The sequence below is a fragment of the Mucor mucedo genome (genome assembly GCF_025094135.1).
Source record: "Mucor mucedo strain NRRL 3635 chromosome Unknown EV154scaffold_267, whole genome shotgun sequence".
Lineage (NCBI taxonomy): Eukaryota > Fungi > Mucoromycota > Mucoromycetes > Mucorales > Mucoraceae > Mucor > Mucor mucedo.
In genome coordinates this window covers 1-21,983 of record NW_026252551.1, presented here as the reverse complement: position 1 = coordinate 21,983, position 21,983 = coordinate 1, and the positions used below count along the sequence as shown (strand labels likewise).

General features: G+C 37.3%; 6 protein-coding genes across 6 annotated transcripts; 4 read left to right on the top strand and 2 right to left on the bottom strand.

Annotated features, from left to right (window-relative positions):
• The first annotated feature begins 18 nt into the window (after window positions 1–18).
• On the top strand, window positions 19–2,542 carry EV154DRAFT_532991 (protein-tyrosine phosphatase-like protein). Its single transcript, XM_051603948.1, has 5 exons — window positions 19–667; window positions 752–1,161; window positions 1,250–1,394; window positions 1,457–1,776; window positions 1,840–2,542. Exons 1-5 carry the CDS (start codon window positions 85–87, stop codon window positions 2,494–2,496), a joined length of 2,115 nt encoding a protein of 704 aa, XP_051450282.1. The 5' UTR covers window positions 19–84; the 3' UTR covers window positions 2,497–2,542.
• Window positions 2,543–2,627: 85 nt separating this feature from the next.
• On the bottom strand, window positions 2,628–4,415 carry EV154DRAFT_532986 (uncharacterized protein). The gene is made up of 3 exons (XM_051603947.1): window positions 4,151–4,415; window positions 3,973–4,086; window positions 2,628–3,902 (listed from the first exon to the last, which is right to left on the bottom strand). Exons 1-3 carry the CDS (start codon window positions 4,295–4,297, stop codon window positions 2,739–2,741), a joined length of 1,425 nt encoding a protein of 474 aa, XP_051450281.1. The 5' UTR covers window positions 4,298–4,415; the 3' UTR covers window positions 2,628–2,738.
• Window positions 4,416–7,227: 2,812 nt separating this feature from the next.
• EV154DRAFT_532982 (uncharacterized protein) lies at window positions 7,228–8,349 on the bottom strand. The gene has a single exon (XM_051603946.1). The coding sequence runs from the start codon at window positions 8,175–8,177 to the stop codon at window positions 7,287–7,289; it is 891 nt and encodes a 296-aa protein (XP_051450280.1). The 5' UTR covers window positions 8,178–8,349; the 3' UTR covers window positions 7,228–7,286.
• Window positions 8,350–13,648: 5,299 nt separating this feature from the next.
• EV154DRAFT_572078 (uncharacterized protein) lies at window positions 13,649–14,248 on the top strand (the record flags this gene model as incomplete). The annotated part of the gene is made up of 1 exon (XM_051606310.1): window positions 13,649–14,248. One exon carries the CDS (start codon window positions 13,649–13,651, stop codon window positions 14,246–14,248), a length of 600 nt encoding a protein of 199 aa, XP_051450279.1.
• Window positions 14,249–20,530: 6,282 nt separating this feature from the next.
• EV154DRAFT_572076 (uncharacterized protein) lies at window positions 20,531–21,620 on the top strand (the record flags this gene model as incomplete). Its single annotated transcript, XM_051606309.1, has 6 exons — window positions 20,531–20,546; window positions 20,611–20,819; window positions 20,873–21,004; window positions 21,063–21,239; window positions 21,302–21,447; window positions 21,509–21,620. 6 exons carry the CDS (start codon window positions 20,531–20,533, stop codon window positions 21,618–21,620), a joined length of 792 nt encoding a protein of 263 aa, XP_051450278.1.
• A 67-nt stretch (window positions 21,621–21,687) lies between these two features.
• EV154DRAFT_432808 (uncharacterized protein) lies at window positions 21,688–21,960 on the top strand (the record flags this gene model as incomplete). The annotated part of the gene is made up of 1 exon (XM_051596692.1): window positions 21,688–21,960. A coding segment is annotated over one exon (273 nt), but the record flags the coding sequence as incomplete, so codon positions are not given.
• Window positions 21,961–21,983: the final 23 nt, after the last annotated feature.

Here is a 21,983-nt window from a genome sequence, read left to right as displayed (position 1 = left end):
CTTCTTCTGTACGCTATTCTTTTCTTTATATATACACAAGAAGCCTAAAATTTAACACCAAAAAACCCCATATACACACACAAAATGAGTATTACTTATGAATCACCCAATCAATATATGAGCGATAATACGAGCTTATTCTCTACCAGTGATAATGAAGCAACACCTTCATTTGCTTCCTCCGCAACAGCGTCAACCGTACAGCCTTCTATCCCCATGCACCAAGAGTTTATGAACGTTATTCAATCCCGCCAACTTCAAGGCTTTAACAAGAATGCAACTTTCTATCGCCATCAGAACATTGAAGATCTTAAACCGATCGATAGCAGCACGATGCATACATTAATGTTGAACAAGCAGTTATTGATCATTGATGTACGAGCTTACAGTTACTTTGCAAAGACCCGTATTCGTTCAGCCATTAATGTGTCTATCCCATCTGTGCTACTGAAACGTCCCACGTATTCATTGGAGAAAGTGTGCGAATCCATTACCTATGATGAAAAGGCCGCTGATCGTCTGAGACTGTGGTCTCAGGCTACACACATTGTCTTTTATGATCATTCGTCCTATTCGCCCAGCGACTCTGGAAATTCAACCACAGCCATCTTGCTTGGATCAAAATTACGATCCGCCGGTTACAAGGGCCAATTAAACTATCTGCAAGGTATGGAGATTATTTTACAAACAAATAAACAATAAACAGAAAAAGAAAAAAAACACTAACTATAATTTTTGTTTTCTTTATTAGGCGGACTTAAAGTCTTTTATGAGTTGCATGTAAATCAATGTGAAATAGGTCCATTTAATCAGCAGCCTCTAGTCTTTAATCGCTCCAAACGTCCTACCAACATTCAATTGCCTTTACCCACCAGTCAGGTCACGAGTGGTGTCAATCCCTTTTTCACCAACATTCGACAAAATTTAGAATTATCGCATGGTCCACTTAAAGAACGATTTGATGTACGATTACCTTGGGGGCTTCTCAATAAGGACGGTGCCATTTATTCCAACTCTCCCTTGTCTCTTTCCAGCCATCATCCTCGTTTTGGATTGGCAGGCAGTTCTGTGGATGTCAAAGGCAATCTTCAATTGCCCAACTGGATACGCGACATCATGGACACAGAAAATGGACCAAAGAAGCTAGCAGAGATGTACGAGGTATTTGTATCACACTTTATTTTAAGGTATGACATAAAATACTAAATTCAGATGTCAATGACATCATTTAATTTTTTTTTTTTTTTAGCTTTTAGAACGTACAGAGCAAAAACGTTTATCAACAATTATGAAGCATCATTCCAAACAATCGGGTGATGATCATTTCCCCTTTAGTATTGCTTCTAGCATGGAAAAAGGTGCTCTCAACAGATACAATAATATCTGGCCCTATGGTAATTACAAGCACATCATTTCTATCTGTACAAATATATCTAACTCAAATATATATCTGTAGACTATTCTAGAGTGCGATTAAATCAGACAAATGATGATTACATCAATGCTAATTATATCCAATACGCCACAATCAAGAAAGACATCACGATTGATCCTATCAGTCAGTCCGACCATGAAATCAGACTTGCACAAGAAGGTCTACTTACTCAGGCTTCGTTACGAACCATGGACAGAGTGAATGTTGGCTTGGATTGCAACCGCAAATACATTTCCACACAAGGTCCTTTGCCCACTACCTTTAACGATTTCTGGAAGATGGTCTGGGATGAAAACTCTCAGGTCATTGTCATGCTGACGCAAGAGATGGAAATGAACAAGGTAACCAATGGTTAAGAAGCTTTTTTTTTCAATATATCAACATACTTATATATCAATGTTAAGATCAAGTGTCACCAGTATTGGCCATCGACTATGCATGTACCTAAAACGTACGGTGTGTATACGGTTACCTTATTATCTGAATCGACGAAATACATTCTCAACATGAACGATAAACGAGAACGCAACGAAGACGACCTGATAATGATCCGCAAGTTCAGTCTGAAACATGAAGGACAGGATGAACGCATGATTACCCAATTACAATACACTGGCTGGACAGATTTCGGTGTACCTGACCAACCCATTGGCATTCTGGAGCTCGTTCATCAAGCCGATGCAGCTTCCCGAGAAGACATGGGTCCCATGATTGTACATTGTTCTGCCGGTTGTGGTCGATCCGGTACCTTTTGTGTGATCGATACCATCATCCAACGTTTATGGCATGAACGCGATGTTTATACCTGTTCATCTACCGATAAAATCAATCAGACCGTGAGCCGCTTCCGTGAACAACGCATGAGTATGGTGCAAACACATCGTCAGTATGTCTTTTGTTATGAAGTCGTCTTGTGGTGGTTGTTGGGTTATGGTAATTTACCCGTTTCACAGCCCACAAGTCCATCTATCTCAATCGAAAGTGTAAGTAAGAACTCGGTAGAGTCTCAAGAAAGGTCTTCTTCTATTGGAAGTATGGTAGATGACTTCAAAGAATTGTAAATAATATAATTAGTAATAAATAAAATAATTTTTTTTTTACAGTGCGTAAAAAAAAAAAAAAAAAAAAAAAAGCTTAATAATAATTGATCGACGTGTAAACATTACCAAGTTACAGGACCATGTGTGACGGAGGGAAGGATAAAGAGAAGGAGAGAGAATTTATTAACAAAGGATGGGAGTGGGGGTGAATGTGGGAGGGTTGGGGGGGATAATCTATACATAAAATAATAAGCGAAATTTTTTTAAAGACGAGGTATGGCCATGGATAGTCTTGTGACACGTCTCTTTGGGATTTTCTTGTGCCTGGGAGAAGGATTGGCTGATTTTTTGAGATGAGGCAAACTACGAAAGGTAAAGTTTGAAATATTTTCTGCTAGTAAGGGAGATAAGGTATAATTGACACTGGTGAGTCTGAATAATCTGGCAGCCATGCCATTTTCGGATGGGTTCAAAAGAATGTTTTCGTGCATGGCCATATCATACACTTGAAGTGAGGAAGAGAATAATTCGGGACCTTCCACTGCATACCAAGGAGCGTCTGCATCGTCTGCATAGATATCGGCCATCGACAGGCACGGTGTGGTGGTGGCAATCGACAAATTTTCAGATATCAAATCTTGTCGTTGTCGTTGGTGTTGTAATTGCATGAGGTTGTTCATTGGATGGTATTCTTTATAGGCACTAATGCCTAATTGGTTCATACTACGGTTATGAGTAAAAAGATTGGCAGCAGTAATCGGCACTGCTCTATTGCTGCTGCAATGGAAATAATCGGTGGCTTCCATATTCAAAAATTCGTTCTTTTTGAAATCGTTTGTTTCAGAATAAAGGGGTGTAAAAACAGTGGAGGTGGGACTAGACGATAAATAATTATGGTAATCCTCATTCAAGTCAAATGAGCTAGAGAGCGGTGTATATAAAGTACTAGTGCTGGGTGAACAAGGAAAGTCCAACTCGGGTAAAGAACAGAAATCTGTCGTTGAATTTGTCCAGGATCGAAGTCGAATTGAGTTGGTTTCTTCTAATTGTTTAGTGCGTTCTTCTTGTTCCTTCTTCTTTTGCTTCTCGGCTTCCGATTGAATGAATCGTAAACTGAGGTTATGAATCATCACTGGTAAATCCTCTTGCAGCATATTTCTCAGTTGTGTTTCAATCTGACGCTGTAAGAAATCTCGAAGAATAGAAACACTGTCAAATGTAGAACTGATTCTGATGCTCTCTAAAGGGTCGTTTTTAAAGACCAGTGTCACTCCTTTGGTTTTAGAAACCACAAGTACAACAATGCCTCGTAGCTTTAAGTCGCTTATACGAAGGATCATTGGCACCACCAAAGGTTGATCAGCCGCTAAAATACCAGGTCGTGAATGACGTGGTAGTTCAGAACTTTTAGCATGCATCGGGTTTGCCTAATAATTATATGCATTTTTTATGAGTCATCCCGTATAAGTGTTATAGAAAAAAATTTTTTTTCGTTACCTGAACTTTAGTTTGTACTTCAATGTAAGCGTCACCAGCATAATTTAGCTTGAAAATACCCCGGAATTTATCATTTCCTAATTCACCAATTTCTAAAATCTCCAACTCTGGAGGCTGTAAATATTTATTGTTACTATTTGGCACAAAATGTGTTACGATATTCAGTTTAAAAATATACCTTGGTGCCCATGTTTAATTCTTTTACTGCAATGTGATCAACAATGACTGGAGGTTTGTTGCCCTTGTTCAAAGCTGTCTCTAACTGAGACTTGGCCTCCACGTAAAACTCTTGGTCAAATTCTGGCCAATTGAAGCGAAAAGCCATAATGTGAATGCAACAATGTATAAATTATAAAAAAAGAAAAGATTAAAAGGAAAAAAAAAAAAAAAAAAAAATTAATCGGATGGTGCGGGGGTGGTGGATTATTCCGTAATTAGAATAGCACGCGCAAGAGAAAAAAAAAACCCCCTCCTCCTTTTTTGTTGCGTTACTGGCCCTACTTCACCCGGTCAGTGATAGGGTGGTGTTTTAGCACCCCTTTCCTATTTTAAAAGTCAGGTGGTCTGTCCCTAGGGATTTCCCGATTGGCTCGTTCTCAAAGCAATAGATTTTTCCAAGACATGATAAATTGCGGAAGGACCACATAATGTGATTTAATCAATAATCGTATCATACAATTCAAATGAGTCATCTTTTTTTTTCATTATTATTATTTCGTTATGCATGTATTAATTACCCACTCCCAAGCATAGTTCCTTTCTTCTACATAACTTCTTATTCATCTATAAAAACCTAGAATTGGTTAACGTAGTAATTAAAAAGAATAGTGGCTATGTACGACGTTCTACTTGGATAATCAACCACGTTTTCCGATCTAAAAGCATTCTTGCACGATACTCTTTTCTTTATACCCTTTCCATTTCAGCTTCGATACGTAAAGAAAACAAGTGGTATTCTATGCTGCTTTGATGCAAACAATAAATAGAATGCAAAGGGAAAATACATGTCACTGCGCACTCATTCGCATTAATACGCATGTTTATTTGGGATTGCCCTTCTGTAGCACAGTTGTAATGTTACCGTCGCACTATTATCTTTTTATATGAAAAATGTGGTGCGTGCCACTTGTGATATTTTAGCTATTGTTAATTATCTTAGGCGTTACTTACTCGCTTATTGTAATAAAAGTAGGCGCGACCTTATCAAAAAAGAAACATTGGTTCCGTACCAACACTTCCACTCCTTTATCCCAGAACTACTCCCTAATACTACTATTGCTGGGGAAATATATTCGGTCAAATGCCACGATAAACTGTTTATCTAACTAGGGAGTCCGAGGGTTGGTCATTTTACTTTTGAATCAGACTTGCCGAATAAAATAGCCGTCAACTCAGCTAAATCATCGTAGAGTGCTAATGGCCTTATGGAGGTTAGATAGCCCCGGCTCGTTTTTTTTACAGTGTTCTCGGCGTATGAACGTGTACATGTCTCCAATTTTGTTTTTTAAAAAAAAAGGTTTTTATCGAAAAACACACAAGAATAGGACTGTAAGTAAAAAACACGGCTTGGAAACGGGGGAGGAGTTGAGTTTTAAATACGGATGCAAGAAAAAACAACAATAGCAACAAACTATTGGCGCAGTAAATGAACAACTTTTCTTTTCCCATGACAACACACGTCAGTTATCATTCCCTTAAAATGCAGTTTCAAAAAAAAAGCCTGACCCAAAAACCTTTGAAAGCCAGGGAAATAAAACAAGGACTGCTGAGCACATGCAAGCACCATGCAACCTCCGTAGTAGTATGATTGCCACTCGTCATTTCGTAGTCAGCAGGAACTAAGACACACAACTTTGGAAGCATTTTTGTTAACCAACCAAAGATATGAAACCAACTATGCCAAATATTCTTATTAAAAAAGCTAGCATATCTCACCTTACCAGCAGCCTCTTCATGGCTTCTTCATTATCCCAGGAATATTCAAGCAGTAATTAAATTTTCTTCACTACAACTGGCATCTCGCATACTTATATTAGTCTAATCTCAGTCTGTATGTAATTGTAAATGTTGAGTAAGCAATGAATCGTTTTTACCCGACGAGTGGCAGATAATGCCGTGAGTCACTGCTGAAATAAAAATTGATATCTTCGTACAGCATTAAATACACCTACTGTAAGTAATGTATGATTATCGCTTATGCAAGGCTGTTCCTTAGTTTATTCCATACAATAATCGCAAAACATGTGCCTAATCATAGAATCAATTATTTCGTCCTGACGTAAATAGGCTCGTGTTTGTCCCTTTATCATATGAATACAATGACACTTTGTTTCAAATACTATCTTTATTACGTCTTACATACTTAAAAGTTGCTTGACAAAGAAAGCATACCCTCTCATTCAAGATATGGCTTAAACTTATAAAAACATGTGTCACTCCTTGAAAGCATCACGCATGTTTGTAATATATAATTAGCGTTAATTATAAATCTTATTTAAAATGAAAAGAATGTCCTCTAATTTCACGAAACATGAGTTGGTATCGTGGCTGCAGATAGTCATCTCTATGCGCAAAAATTTCTATCTAAGAATTCCAGCTCATCAGAACCATGTAAAATATTGTGTTTTAAACATCTCGGGTAAAAGGTATAATCGCCCAAAGCATTATTATTGCCCACTTATTGTGTATACGATAAGCCACACAATGAGATATTTAAAATCCACATGACAATAAAAATAAACACCTATAAATTGTAAATTTTCACCGTTACTTGTAAATAAATTCGAGTTTAAGTTTTATGGTGTTACTGGCTTGTTTAAGTGTAAAAGCGGTAACGTGAAAATAAAGAAAAAGAATAGAGATTAAGATAAAAGTTCTTAAAAAGTGAGCACCAGACTATAAGTTGTCAACTAAGATAAAATAAAATATAAAGATATAAAAGGGAAATGCTACGACGAATCAGTTATCTGTGTCTTCGAAGGAGTATAGTAAAATACAACTGTTAAGACTATTCAGTGCTGATTTATAAGAAGGGCTTTCGTACAATTATAGTAGTTATATATATTTATAATGAAACCAGGCTTATATGAATAAGACTAAATCAGATTATAGTAAAGAACAAACTAAAGATTTTATTAAATAATTTTATGGTCCTTTTATAAGAAAAGGACCAAAAAGCAGTCAAAAAAAAAATAAGACATCTGAGGTCAAAAAGGACCAACAGAAGAAGAAAAAGGTGGTGTAACAATGGATACATACTTAAGAGAAGAAAAAAAGTGCATTTTTTTATTAGAATTACTAAAATGTAAGCAAGTTTAAGCTTGAATGGCTGCCTTATTAGCAATAAGATATTCTTTGAAGGTTTCAGGTTCACGGCCAAGAAGAATGGAGATTTCAGGGGTAACTCTGGCGTCTGGGAAACTATCCGTAGCAGTTGCAAGATCTATAGCAAAGATGTGGGGGAAATGACCGGATTCCATAACCTTGTTGTATTTTTGAATAGGTTTGATCTGTTGGTAGTTGATTTGACGGCCAACAATATCAGATACAACTTGAGCCCATTGATGGCCATTACTCGTGTCGCCCGTGAGACTGTAGACAGCATCACCATGCTTTGCAATAGATTCGCTCAATACAACGGCAGCAACAGCGCCAATATCGTTGGTTGAGATGAAACCAAGAGAGGAGTTGCTAGGGAAAGTATCAAAGATGATGTTATCAGGGCCAGGACGAGAACTCAAAATCATGTTGGTCATAAATCTACCAGGACGTAATGTGACCAAATTTCCACGACCGGGAAGGTCAAGCATTGCTTTTTCAGCACCATAATGCAAGGCACCAATATAACTAGTTCTCCAACCCATGTTGACAGCGGCCGAAGAGATATCCACGATTTGTTTAACACCTGAATCATAAGCGATTTTAGCAATATTCTTTTTGAGGTTGACAAAGTCACTGAAATCTGAAACTAATAAAAAGAGACGACTGTGGCCCTTGATACCTGTTTCCAATGAGCTCAAGTCACTGAAGTCACCTTGAACTATGTTGATCAGTTCAGTACTGTTGGGAAACATTGACTCAATTTTGCTAGGTGTACGAGCATACAATGTCATGGCTACCTTCTTTTCCAACAAGTCTTGAACCAGTTTGATACCAATATTGCCAGTGCCGCCGAGGATAAATACGCGATCGTTTGTAACTGTCATTTCAATTTTTTTTTATAACTCGAATGAAAAAAAATAAAAATATCAATGTATTTAAACGTGATCTCTATTTGCTGCGAGCACCCTTTTATATAACGGCCTACTTTTTTCATTAATTCCTCAAAACGGAAAATTGCGTGCCCGTCCCGGATAAATCGGGTTATTTTCTTTCCCGTGTGCCGTATGCCGTGCTTTTATCGTGAATTGGGAGTGCTGGTGGTGAGTTTTAGATATAAAAGTTGAGAGTGAGCACCAAATCAAGTTATTAGGTTTCATTAGTTAAGCCTTTATATGGATATTAAAAAAGAAGGTTTTACGAAAGTAATTATATGGTTTGAACTTTTTACGTCAAATCAAGTGCACACTTGGTATTACTAAACAAAACCCGGCAATGCCATTGGTTTTAATATTCATCTTGCATGAAAATACCGGTGAAATGATGTTTTATGGGGCATAATAAAAAGGCAATATAAAATACGAAAAAAGAATTGTTTTTTATTATGACTACGACTTATCACTAACTACTGGGTTTCAGAGGCTCTCCTTACATCATTTTTAAACCATACCTTTCACATACCACTCGGAGATTTACTTGTCTGCATTATTATATTAGCAAACCCTTCATCCCTTGCACCGAGCTTTTTTATGACCACGCCTAAAGAGTGGTTATGTTTGAGTTGGCTAGGTTAAGTTTTACATGATTGTCCAGCTGCTCCATATCCTTATCAACGTAAACAATCATTCTTCCAGTTTTTAAGTTACATCGTCGGAAACTGCTCCTAAATTATATATTTGTAGCGTCACATTTTCATCATATAAATTGAATTTACCTTCTCCATGTTGGAAGTATGATATCTTTTAACATGTTTTCTATAAGACTCATCGTTTTTTAACAGCCTGACAGGGATATTGTTAGTCTTGCAATTGAAACCGTATTTCTAGTTTAACGTTCACCTTGTAAATAAACGTCTTTTCAAAGAGAGATCCCGCGTTAAAGGTAGTCCTTAACTTTACTCTTTTATTAAACGGCTTTAACTCAGCAAAAAAAAAGTAATATGTCCCTGCCGCTTCGTTACATGTTCTTCGGACCAATCTTAGTCGTGAAAATATGTTATCTAATTCTTCGTTGATGCTGGATCGCTGTTCAAAGACTTCTTCTGTAGAATTGAGGGGTTATTCAAGCCTGTTCATACATTGCTGTTTTTCAATCAAAAATGGTTTGAATAGTTCGAAATCGTTATTGGCAAAAAAACAAAAAGCAGACTGTAAGAAAAAGTTGTGCCGGCTCGGAATGGATTATTTGCCAAAAGATTGGAAAAATGGTTCTCACTATATTTAATCTTCTCCCTTTCCATTCCAAAGAACCAACTTTAGAATTGCTTTGCCATCACTGACTCATTCTTTGTATTGTAAAAGTCATGTCATAAACTGTAATTATAACATTCTATTTAACCATGACACAATTAATTCTTAAGATTTTCCTTTGCTCTTTAGGATTTGTACAACCAACATGAACCACCGTCATAAAACAAAACATTACAGCTTTTAAGTTCTTCATAGGTCACTTTTGACACTCTTATGGCTAGATTATGAATGCATGAATAGGAATGAAAGTCATTTATACTCTACCTGCGAATTATGAATAACAGTATCTAAACACAACGAGTCGGCAAAGAGGATGAAAGCTTTTGCGGAACGAGTTTATGTCGTTTTACTAAAAAGCTATACTCATTCTTCTACATCAGTATGCCATTCCCTTAGTCTGAGATTAGGTGGATTGAAACACAAAAACCTGTTTGCATACGAGCAACAAAATACCCATTGGTTTGTCCATGAAGGCTTGTATTGGGCGAACAAAAGTTAAACAAATCTGCAGACGAGGATATTAAAATTACCAGCAAAAAAAGGGAGATTGAAGGATAGACGTTAAAACGAGTTGGACGCAAGAGGTTAACAAATTTGAATATGTAGACATAATCGTGATCAAAATAATGTAGCGGAGACAACTGGAATGGAGGATATGGAATCGAACGTCTTACTAAAAGTGCCTTTAGAGTTTGTTAAAAATCAATACGATGAAGATCAAGTCGAGAAAGGACAGGATATACACCTATCAAAATAATATTCAAGAGGCGAATAGATAATTACGACATAATTGAAGAACAACTTTAAAAACGCTTCAGCTGACTATTTGGATTTATCATCTGACGACGAGGGGATCCACTATTATTACTTAATCAATCTTTCACTCGGAATGACCGTATTACCCGACCATCTATTCTGAGCCTGGAATAATCATATGTGCAAGGAGTGTGTTATCGATAGTAGCAATATAGGATTACAACAGATAGCGAGATTTGGTATGCACGTACGTCTGGAGGTTAGGGCAGTGTTGAAATTGGATATACGGAACAGTTATAGTTCAACTTGGTGGATCCTCGAGTCTAGGGGTACAAGTATCATAAACCTTTGTGAAATAAATCGAGATTCTAGTACTTTTGTTGGGTAAACTAGCAGAATAAAATGAAAACAGAAATACTGGCAATCATCCTTATCACGGCCTGTGAATGACATGAAAAAAAAAGGGAATGAAATGACGAGGATTCGGATGATAAAATGAAAACCATGAAAGATGAACGATTTGTAATCCCTGCGTCTGCAAGATGTATTGTCGTTTGTTGTACACAGTCTGACAATTATGCTATATATATTTTAAAAAAAATTGATGGTGAGGTTAAAGCAGATATAAATAACTGGGGTACAATGGGTTTCTATAAGATGTTTCTTTTTTTTTTTTTTACCTTGGAGTCTTTCATTATTTTACTAACAGTTTACAATTAAAATCAAGTTATTTCTCAGAATCATCATTTTAAATGTTTAGCTTCCCCAATCCATGTGACATTATCTTTAAATCAGATTACAAACATATGCGACTTCTTATTTTTAAAGCCTGTTTTTTTCTGTTGAACCATCTAGTTAAAAATCACAGCATTTAATAATTATTGGATAGTTTTAATAAATCAAGTACATTGTGCTAATGCATTTTATGTTATTTTGGTCATGCCCCCACCGAGTCACCTAAATAGTGCATTAGAAATAGAAATATGGGATTTTTAAATCCCTTTTTTATTTACCTTTACAGCTGCAGCGATATCAACTACCATTTTTTTTGGGACCTTCACACAGGACATTATAATACTTGCAGCTACCCAGCTCCCTTTCTTTTTTTTTATATCTGCGTCTTATGTACCTGATATATTTATACTCCAATGAAATTACAGAGCTCTGATAGAATTGATAATAACAAAGAAAAAAAACAATGGCTACTTCATCCAATATAAGCTTCTTGTGAAGCACATTCATTCTGATCCCAGTAAGGGACAAGGTGGTTTTGTGTGATAAAAATCGAGAAGCTTTGATGCCGACTGATTGCGTGCTCTTAATATTAAGTCACACTTGTCACTTGAAAATAAAAGATTAAAATTGCCGTTTGCATGTCTCACTTTCTTCTTTATTAAAATCTACTCGAAGTAATCTTACTGTTGGAATGCTTTGTGATTCACAAGAAACTAAGTTAACACAACAATACCAAGCTTGAAATTCAGTCATAATCTCACCATCTCGACCTTTCTCAACCTTTTATAGTTCTTTCTCTAGTCTTTATCGAGTCTGTAATAACTTGACTAGGTTTAAAAATGATATTAAGAATGTTCTTTATAAACACAAAACTGATCCTCTTCATTTCTAGTCGTATACCTCCAGCTGTTGTAAATAATTGACTGCAAGAAATAATTGACTGCAAGAAGGCTTTACTCACCGTAAAAGACTATTATATAATGAGTTTCGATTTTTTGCGTTATATATCGCCTATATTCACCAAATAAAAAAATGTGAGGGGGGGGGGGACTATCGACGAAATAATATGGTTTACAATTTGTATTTGCAGGCAATTAAGGCCCCTTTGCTGGTGACATTCTGGTCTTACCTACATTGTGGAATTAAACTTGTCTAGTATGCTGTCATTTCTGGACCAGTTTCGTAAAGGTCTTGAATAGTTGTAGCAACCAGAACTTATGAGTGTTTGTAATGCTGACAAAATTAAGTGAAGAAGAATTGTGGTATATTTCGGTAACATCACATGTAATCAATGAGCATGCACAATAAATTAAATTACAACACATATGTTATCATGGAATTAATGTAATTCATGCACATTTTTTTTTATCTTTTATCGTAAAGAGTGGGGTCATTTCTCATACGCTACCTGTATATATATATATATATATATATATATTTGTAAATCTTTCTTTCTTTATTTCGGTCAACAATGAATTTATGTCTTTTGTGTTTTTGTCATAATTTTTCTCTTTTGAACCAACGAACTTAACACTTAATGGGTTCCGGTTGTAAACGAAATCAAGCAACGGTAGTGAGTAATAATTTTAAAGATGTTCTACAATGGCTACCCCTTTTACCAGTGGGTACCACAATTTTTATCTCCCCATCCCGCTTTCTCTTTTCATTTTATTTTTTTATTTAGTCACTGCTGTGGCAAAAGCGGTATTCACTAGTTAATTTTAAATAAAGTCTTATAAAGTCGATGAGACACAAATAAAGGATCTTTATTAATTTGATAAAAAGCGAAGAAGGATCTTAATTGACCGGGATAGCTTCTTTGTAATTATTGCGGATTCTTAATATAGTGACTGTACGATCTCGAGATGGACGTCATCAGTACAATTATGATTGTACTGAGATTTAATCTCATATGAATATCTGTTTAAGAGAGAAGATTATACATATCAAGTGTTTATATCTTCTCAAATACGACATAACCCCCTCCAGTATGAGATTAATCTTTTTTTTTTTTTTTTTTATCGCCGATTCAAACCGCCCAATTTACTTCACCTCAAGTATCTGAACTGCAATAAAAAATTGATCAAAAGGACTGCTTTTCAGCGTGTAAATTATAAAACCCAATAGAACAACTTACTGCCAGTCCTGAAAAGTCGGTCGTAGTCGACTTATCTTTCACTGAGATTTAAAATTGTCCGCTTAAGCCTGACCACACACACTCTGCGTTTAATAGCTCCAAGGTGCATCAACAATAGGTAAGACATTGCTATACTAATGGTAGTTTATTTCAGAGATATGAAAGCTACAAGAAGTACTAAATTAGTTCCGTATTTTAAGTTTTTTTCATCCTTAAATGACGACTTTGAACATGCGTAATCAACGTTTAACAGCTGTAAAGCTGCCTTAACAGGTTGCTTCATTAACAGATAAGACTTTACAAAACAATCTGTTTATTTTGTATGATTTGGATATAAGGTACATTCTCCAATCGACATATCTCAGTTTTTCTTTTTTTTTTTTTTTTTTTTTTTTTTTTTTTAAGGGACGCCATTGATATTTTAAATTGTCCAAATAAAAAAAAAGCCACTTCCTTTTCACCTTATTACAAAAACTTTACAATGGGAAAATCGAAAATCGCCTTATGGCGCGAAATGGAACAATTTAAGCGACAAATGCTTTTGAATCCCGGTTACGAACTTACAGAGAGTGAAATCGCTTCATTTCAACCCTCTCCTCCCCCAAGACGCCAACCACGTCAAAAAGCTCAGGCACCGAGTTACGACCCCATGTCTGAATACCCAGCAGACGATGACAACAATACGACCGTCGTCTTGCATAATTGCACCATGGACCCTACACCGGCTCCAGCACCTCGCAAGCGTCGACGAATCCGTATCCGTTCGTCTGTACCTATCGTTAAGGCTGTACCTGCGAAAGTCAGTCCTGCTGAAGCCAAGAAGGAAAGGGCCATCAGGTACCAGAGAAAACTGGAGGTTTTAGCCAACAAGTGGGGCAAAGTGCTTAACAACATGTGCGTTAACTACCTTGTTTTTGTTGGTCAGCAAGGTGGCTTGCCATCCACCGAGATTGTTTCTCCAGTTGCAATCGATTGCCAATGTGGTAGTGAAAAAGTACTTCTGACAAAGACTGTCATGAACTCATTTCATCATGTCCTAGATCATGCCTTGATTTTAAACCCTTGTGAAACCTTGTCCTAAAATCTAATATCAGTATACCTTGTCCGCTACCAAACTCCCTGTAAAACCTTGTACCCAAAATCATATCTGTATATCTTGCCCGCTTTCTGAATTCCTTGTAAAACCTACCACCAATCTGTATTCCAATATATTTCCCGCCTCTTGTCTGACTCAACCTTAGTAAACCTTTTTCCGATCATCTATTACTTCATATCCCAATCCAGTTTTCCCGCCCGTGTCAAATCAGAGATATTCCCCGAACCATCTAATTATTCAATGTCAACTAAATCCAGCCTGCTATTACTCGTCGAATCTCAATTACTCATCCTTGTCAAATAATCTGCTCATGATATCTGTTCCGTAAAGTCCCTTGTTAATCTATAATTTAAACCCATCGTAGCTTTTCCCATGTATAAGAAATAGTATAAATAGATGCTAGTTATTTATTAGAAAAACGTTATTCTGGATCTTAGTCCTAACCCCTCCCCCTTCTCTGAAATAAACTTCTTTATTTATCATTTTCACTCTGACTCTCGTGTCACCAAGTAGTCTTCTTTCTGTTCTTGTTCTGTTTCTGACATTATCCAGAATCAAAAACCTAACTACTTGGTCCTCTTTACCTTTTACCTCGTTTCTTTGCCGTGTTCCCTGTTCCCTGTTTCTTGTTTAACCTCGTCTCCAATAAAGATTTGCCACTATGCCTGAATTGACCGAAGAGCAAATCGAAACACTCAAGCAACTCCTACATCGGGTCTCCATTATTGAAGAAACTGAATTACCAAAATTAGAAACCCAAAACATGTCCGCAAATGACATAATTAACAATCTTGCTCGACGACTCCATGCCATTGAATCCAACACTGCAACTATTATCAGCAACTGTCAACAACATGTAGCCGATCTAGGTGCAGAGATCCATGCATATATAGCCGAAAATTATCAACATAAATCCGTAACCCAACAAACAAATTCCATCCGTATCAAACCTCCCGTACCTTTCACTGGTCAAACGTCGTACATAAATTCATTTTTTTCTCAACTCTCAGTTGTATTTGCTGCCGACGACGTACGTTTTGCTTCGGACAACAAGAAGGTTCTCTACACCATTGGTTGTTTAGCAGGAAATGCCCTTTCATACATTGAACCATTTATCAAAGATATCGACACTGATAAAGAATTGGAAATTTTAAACGATTATAAAAACTTCAAACAAATCCTATATGACGCCTTTGGTGACTCTAATCCAATTATTAATTCTGAATCATCTATCCGTGCCCTGCGACAAGTGGGCTCTGTAGCTCGATACGCAACAGACTTCCGAAGATTGAGCATGCAATTGACTTGGAACAACGATGCCTTGGTATCTCAATTCGTGCTGAACCTTAAGGACCATGTTAAAGATGAACTTGCCCGACTCTCACCCATTAAGGAATTGAACAAGATGATAGCTAAGGCAATTGAAATTGATAATCGACATTATGCAAGAGTACAACAAAAACAACAATCACCAACTCGAATCATTAGACAACCTCAACCCACTCAACCTACCCCAATGGAAATCAATCATGTCGGTTATCCCACGTACGAAATTAAAACGGAAAACAAAACACAATCCTATTCACCCCACAACAACAACATTCGTCGTGGCCCTATTTCACCTGAGGAAAAAGATAGACGACGTAAAAATAATCTATGCCTATACTGTGGACTTCCTGGACATTTTACAGCTGCCTGCCCAAACAAGATAAATAACCAACCCCATCGATCTAACTTTGGAACAATATCAACCATATTAACTAATGAATCATATGATGAAACCAACTTGGAAACCGACACCCAATTACACGCTATTACAAGCATCGACCCCCAGTTAAATTTAGTGAAGGCCGTAAAAACCCCAAAAGACAAATTATTGGTACAGTATTTACATCAAGTATCCAAAAAACAGGAAAGTATCAACAAATCCAATGCTCTCGACATTAATTACGTTACTGAAAGCGAAGTATCGGGTCTCATTGTTATACCTGTAACAGTATCTATTAGCGGTATTTGTGTCTCTGTTTTTGCTCTCGTCGACTCTGGAAGCTCTAGTTCGTTCATCTCATCCAACATCGTAACTCAAAGCGGTCTCCCCTATCATACTGGTATACCGACCTCATACAAATTAGCAGACAACTCCGTACATACGACAGATAAAGAATCTTCTTTATTTATGAAAATTAACGATACACACCACCAAGAATATATTACTTTGAAGCACCTCGACTCTGCTGCTCACCCTATTATTCTCGGTCAAGATTGGCTAGTACGCCACAACCCTGCTTTTGACTGGAAGTCCGGAACGATGGTGATGACCTGTCTTCTTCGTGGATGCCTCGCCACTAAACTAGATACAACAACGACCGATGTGATTACAATTGACGATGAAAAAATTAGTGACTCGATTAACGATAGTACAACCTTTGTAACCCCTTCACATACAGATAATATTTTTACTTCTTCCAATGAAATAAATCATTCTTCTGAGTATTCTTATGACTTTTTAAAAATGAACGAGAAAAAAGAAAAAAGGGAAAAACTTGCAAAACAACTCAATACACCGATTTTAAAACATTTTAACGTTCCACAACCAAAATCTGCACCTATTATTTGCGCCATAAACACAAACAAATATGAAAACATCACGACACAACTGTTACCAAATAAATATCAAGATTTTAGTATTGTATTTTCAAAAAAAGAAGCTGATCGACTACCCCCGCATAGACCCTATGACCATACCATCCCTATCAAGACCGGTAGTGAAGTGACTTTTGGACCCTTATACAACCTATCAAAAATAGAAATGGACACATTGTATGAATATATTCAAGAAAATTTAACCAAAGGATTTATTGAAAGATCTGAGTCTCCTGCTGGTGCTCCTGTTTTCTTTGTCAAGAAAAAGGATGGCTCTCTTCGCCCTGTTATTGATTACCGCAGTCTTAACAAAATCACTATTCCAAACCGATGTCCCCTACCACTTATAAGCGAAACTTTAGATCGTCTACATACTGGGGCTATATTTACCAAACTTGATATGCGTGGTGCATATAATCTTCTTCGTATAGCTAAAGGTCATGAATGGAAAACTGCTTTTCGTACCCGTTATGGTCATTTTCAATATCGTGTCATGCCTTTTGGTCTTTGTAATGCTCCTGGCTCTTTTCAAGCTCTAGTCAACGACACCCTGCGACAATATCTAGACTCTTTTGTCGTTGTTTATCTCGATGATATTCTTATTTTTTCCAGCAATCCGGAGGAACACACGAATCATGTACGTCTGGTGTTACAGAAGCTAAAGGATGCTCAACTCTCTCTAAAATTGGAAAAATGCGAATTCGACGTGAAGAGTGTACAATTTCTTGGTTTTGTTATTACCCCCAATCATATCTCAATGGATCCAGAAAAGGTTGATGCAATTAAAGACTGGAAAGATCTCACCAGTGTCCACGATATTCAAGTTTTCCTCGGATTGACAAATTTTTACAAACGATTTATTGCAAATTATTCCAAACTATGTGTCCCATTGACTAGCTTACTTAAAAAGGATGTTCCTTTTCGTTGGGATAGCTCTGCCATCAACGCCTTTAATGATCTCAAGAATCGTATTGTTAGTAATCCAGTACTACTCCATTTTAACCCACAGTTACCTTGCATAATCGAGACCGACGCTTCTGACTTTGCTCTTGGTGCCGTATGTAGCCAGACTGGTCCCGATGGCTATAACCATCCAATCGCTTTTTATTCACGAAAACTTCTTCCGGCTGAACTTAACTACCAGATATACGATAAGGAACTTCTGGCTATTGTTGCTGCTTTCAAACATTGGCGACACTACTTGGAATTTTCATCAGATGCAACCATTGTTTTGACGGATCACAAAAATTTAGAGTACTTTTCAACTACTCGCAACCTCAGTCGCCGACAAGTTCGCTGGGCTGAGATTCTTGGTGATTTCAACTACCTCATTGTTTACCGTGCTGCCAAGCACAATGCTGCTGCTGATGCGCTCTCTCGTAAAGACCGCCCTTTTGAGGGGGGTGACTCTCGTGGAAAAACTAATATGACCTTGCTAGACCCAAAATTATTTTTAAACTCTGTTATCTCCGTACCCATTGACCTCGAAACAAATCCTATCCTGCCGAAAATCATCCTTGCATTACCTGAAGACTCTTATTTTGGACCAATTATCAACACAGTCAAAACATCTCCTGAAAATAAGGCTGAGACCAAATACAGCTTTAACGATAATATTTTATTTCATGAAGGAAAAATATGTGTACCTCATGTTGACGATGTAAAAAGAATTATTTTAGAAGAATGTCATGATACACCTGCCGCTGGACATTTTGGTATCGCAAAGACGTATGATATGGTATCAAGAAATTATTACTGGCCCGGTATGCGTACCTACATCAAGGACTATGTTTCTGGTTGCGAAACGTGTATCAGAAACAAAAATAGCCATCACAAACCATATGGACTTCTACAACCTCTACCAATCCCGGACTCACCTTGGACATCCATATCAGTTGATTTTATAACCCAACTTCCACCGTCCAAAAACTACACGGCAATTTGCGTGTTTGTCGATCGCTTCAGTAAAATGGCATTGTTCATACCCACTACAAATCAAGTCAATGCAGAAGAAACATCACGTCTGTTTATCACTCATGTCTTTTGTCATTTTGGAACCCCCGATAGCGTAATCTCTGACCGTGGAGTTACCTTCACGTCATTATTCACAAGGTCTGTCATGAAAGGATTAAAAGTCACACAAAAATTGTCCACTGCTTTTCACCCACAAACGGATGGTCAAACAGAACGTATCAACTCTATACTTGAACAATACTTACGATGTTACATCAACTACCAACAATCTGACTGGAGTGATTATTTACCCATAGCACAATTTGCCTATAACAATGCAAAACATTCATCAACAAATACCACTCCTTTTTATGCAGTATATGGATATCACCCACGAATGTCAGTAACACTACCAAGGTCCGATCAAGATAAATCCCCTGCAGACGTCCGCTTACAAAATATTCATGACTTACACCAAGAAATGAAATTCAATATTGGACTAGCCCAAGAAAAGCATACGGAATTTTATAATAGACACGTACAACCAGGTCCCAATTACAAAATCAATGACAAGGTTTGGCTCTCATCAAAAAACATCAAATCACAACGCCCAACTGGTAAACTAGACTACAAGCGTCTAGGGCCGTTCAGGATTGTAGCATTAGTTGGATCCCGTGCGTACAAATTGGACCTACCTCCAACGATGCGTATACACCCAGTGTTTCACGTAAACCTTCTAGAACCGTATAAGCCTGATAAAATCCCTGGTCGCCCCATTCGTGAATTACCACCTATAATCGTAGATGAACATCAAGAATACGAAGTGGACTACATTGTAGATTCAAGATTCAATAGAAATAACTTACAATACTTGGTACACTGGAAAGGCTATAGCACCATGGATAGAACTTGGGAACCTACAAAAAATCTTACCCATTGTAAATCAGCTATCAAGAAATTTCATACCTTGCACCCAACCCGACCATGTGAAAAGAGTCTCACAGTTGCTCGACCGTAAAGAGGGAGCGACTGTCATGAACTCATTTCATCATGTCCTAGATCATGCCTTGATTTTAAACCCTTGTGAAACCTTGTCCTAAAATCTAATATCAGTATACCTTGTCCGCTACCAAACTCCCTGTAAAACCTTGTACCCAAAATCATATCTGTATATCTTGCCCGCTTTCTGAATTCCTTGTAAAACCTACCACCAATCTGTATTCCAATATATTTCCCGCCTCTTGTCTGACTCAACCTTAGTAAACCTTTTTCCGATCATCTATTACTTCATATCCCAATCCAGTTTTCCCGCCCGTGTCAAATCAGAGATATTCCCCGAACCATCTAATTATTCAATGTCAACTAAATCCAGCCTGCTATTACTCGTCGAATCTCAATTACTCATCCTTGTCAAATAATCTGCTCATGATATCTGTTCCGTAAAGTCCCTTGTTAATCTATAATTTAAACCCATCGTAGCTTTTCCCATGTATAAGAAATAGTATAAATAGATGCTAGTTATTTATTAGAAAAACGTTATTCTGGATCTTAGTCCTAACCCCTCCCCCTTCTCTGAAATAAACTTCTTTATTTATCATTTTCACTCTGACTCTCGTGTCACCAAGTAGTCTTCTTTCTGTTCTTGTTCTGTTTCTGACAAAGACCGTCAGAATGTACTTTTTCCATGGTAAAGAGCAAAATATTCGACAAAATACTAGTATACTCTAACCCTGAATATAATTTTGACATAGCCATTAAGGATGTATCAGTCAGTTACTGCAGCTGTAAGCCCTTGGCAGAAGCATTAATTTTGATGGGTATGTTTCCTGCTTCGCCCACAGACCCCAAAAATGCCATTCATTTGGGTTTGTTGGGCTATTTTAATGAAGTTCGAAACACCTTGAAGTCTTCTTCTGAGGGTATTACAAAGTTGTATAACAACTTGCAAGGAAATCCACTGGTAATTAATGTCTTAAAATTAATATTCATATATCTAACCAATATTTTTGGTAGACATCCTTGTCAGTGAACAACTTCCGGACCGTATTCAACTTGTACAACAAGGTCATTTTGTTGACAGAAGAAATGGTGAACGATCGATCTTTGTTGAAAGATCAGGCGATGTGCTGTCCTGCTTGTCCTAGTGTATGTTTCCGTATTAAATTATAGATAAAATGAAATCATAACCATCTTTTGTTTTTAGAGGGACTCCATCCACCCAATGGATCGCATTTTCATTACTATGGATGGGTGCTTTAGTATGAAATGTAAGTCGAAAGCAAGTCCTCTTGATCAACTTAATTTGGTCAACACCGTGGAGAACGCTTGGGTGAAGCCTGAATGTGTTGAGCTTTATAAGAAGGAAAAAGCTCCTAAAGACGTAAGGATTGTATATTAGGGCGAATTAATAACTAGAGTTACTGATGGTATTTTTATTAATAGGCTCTCATGAATGAGAACACATTCAGAGCTGCAGGTAATGGCGCCTCATACAAGTCAAAGTTGTATCCCGTAAAAGGAATTTTTACGGCTTCATGCGCGCGCCATGACCTCACCCTAAAGATGGTGGATATGGATAGTGGTGAAGGGTATGTGATAAACATGCCAAAAACATTATGTACTAATCCTAATTTTTTTTTTTTTTTGAAGATTCAAATATCCACTATCTGTTCTCCACGAGCTGTTTCAGGAGGACAAGGACAGCATTAAGACGCCAGTAAACTTGATGTATGATATCATTTGTGTCTTGGAGAAGTCGTAGACGGTAACATCTCATTCAATATTGTTGATGCATAAATGCTAATGTATTCTTATGATAGACTCACTTCCCGTACTTGACTGCTAACGGCACTCTTGCACTCCCCGTTTTTCATGCTTATGCGCATGTTATTAGCTGTCAGTCCAGCTTTAATCCTAAAAACATTGAATCGTACGGCAGGACTGACGGCGAGGCATCGGAACGTTTATGGTCTTCACTCAGACCATTCGTCACCATTACACGTCCGATGTCTCAGGCCAACAGAAGGCTGACTCTTACGTTGGCCATCCGCCATCGTAACATGGAAAAAAAATGGGGAATGGGTAAGATGTTGTTTTTGTAAAGGAAATGGTGAATATCACTAAC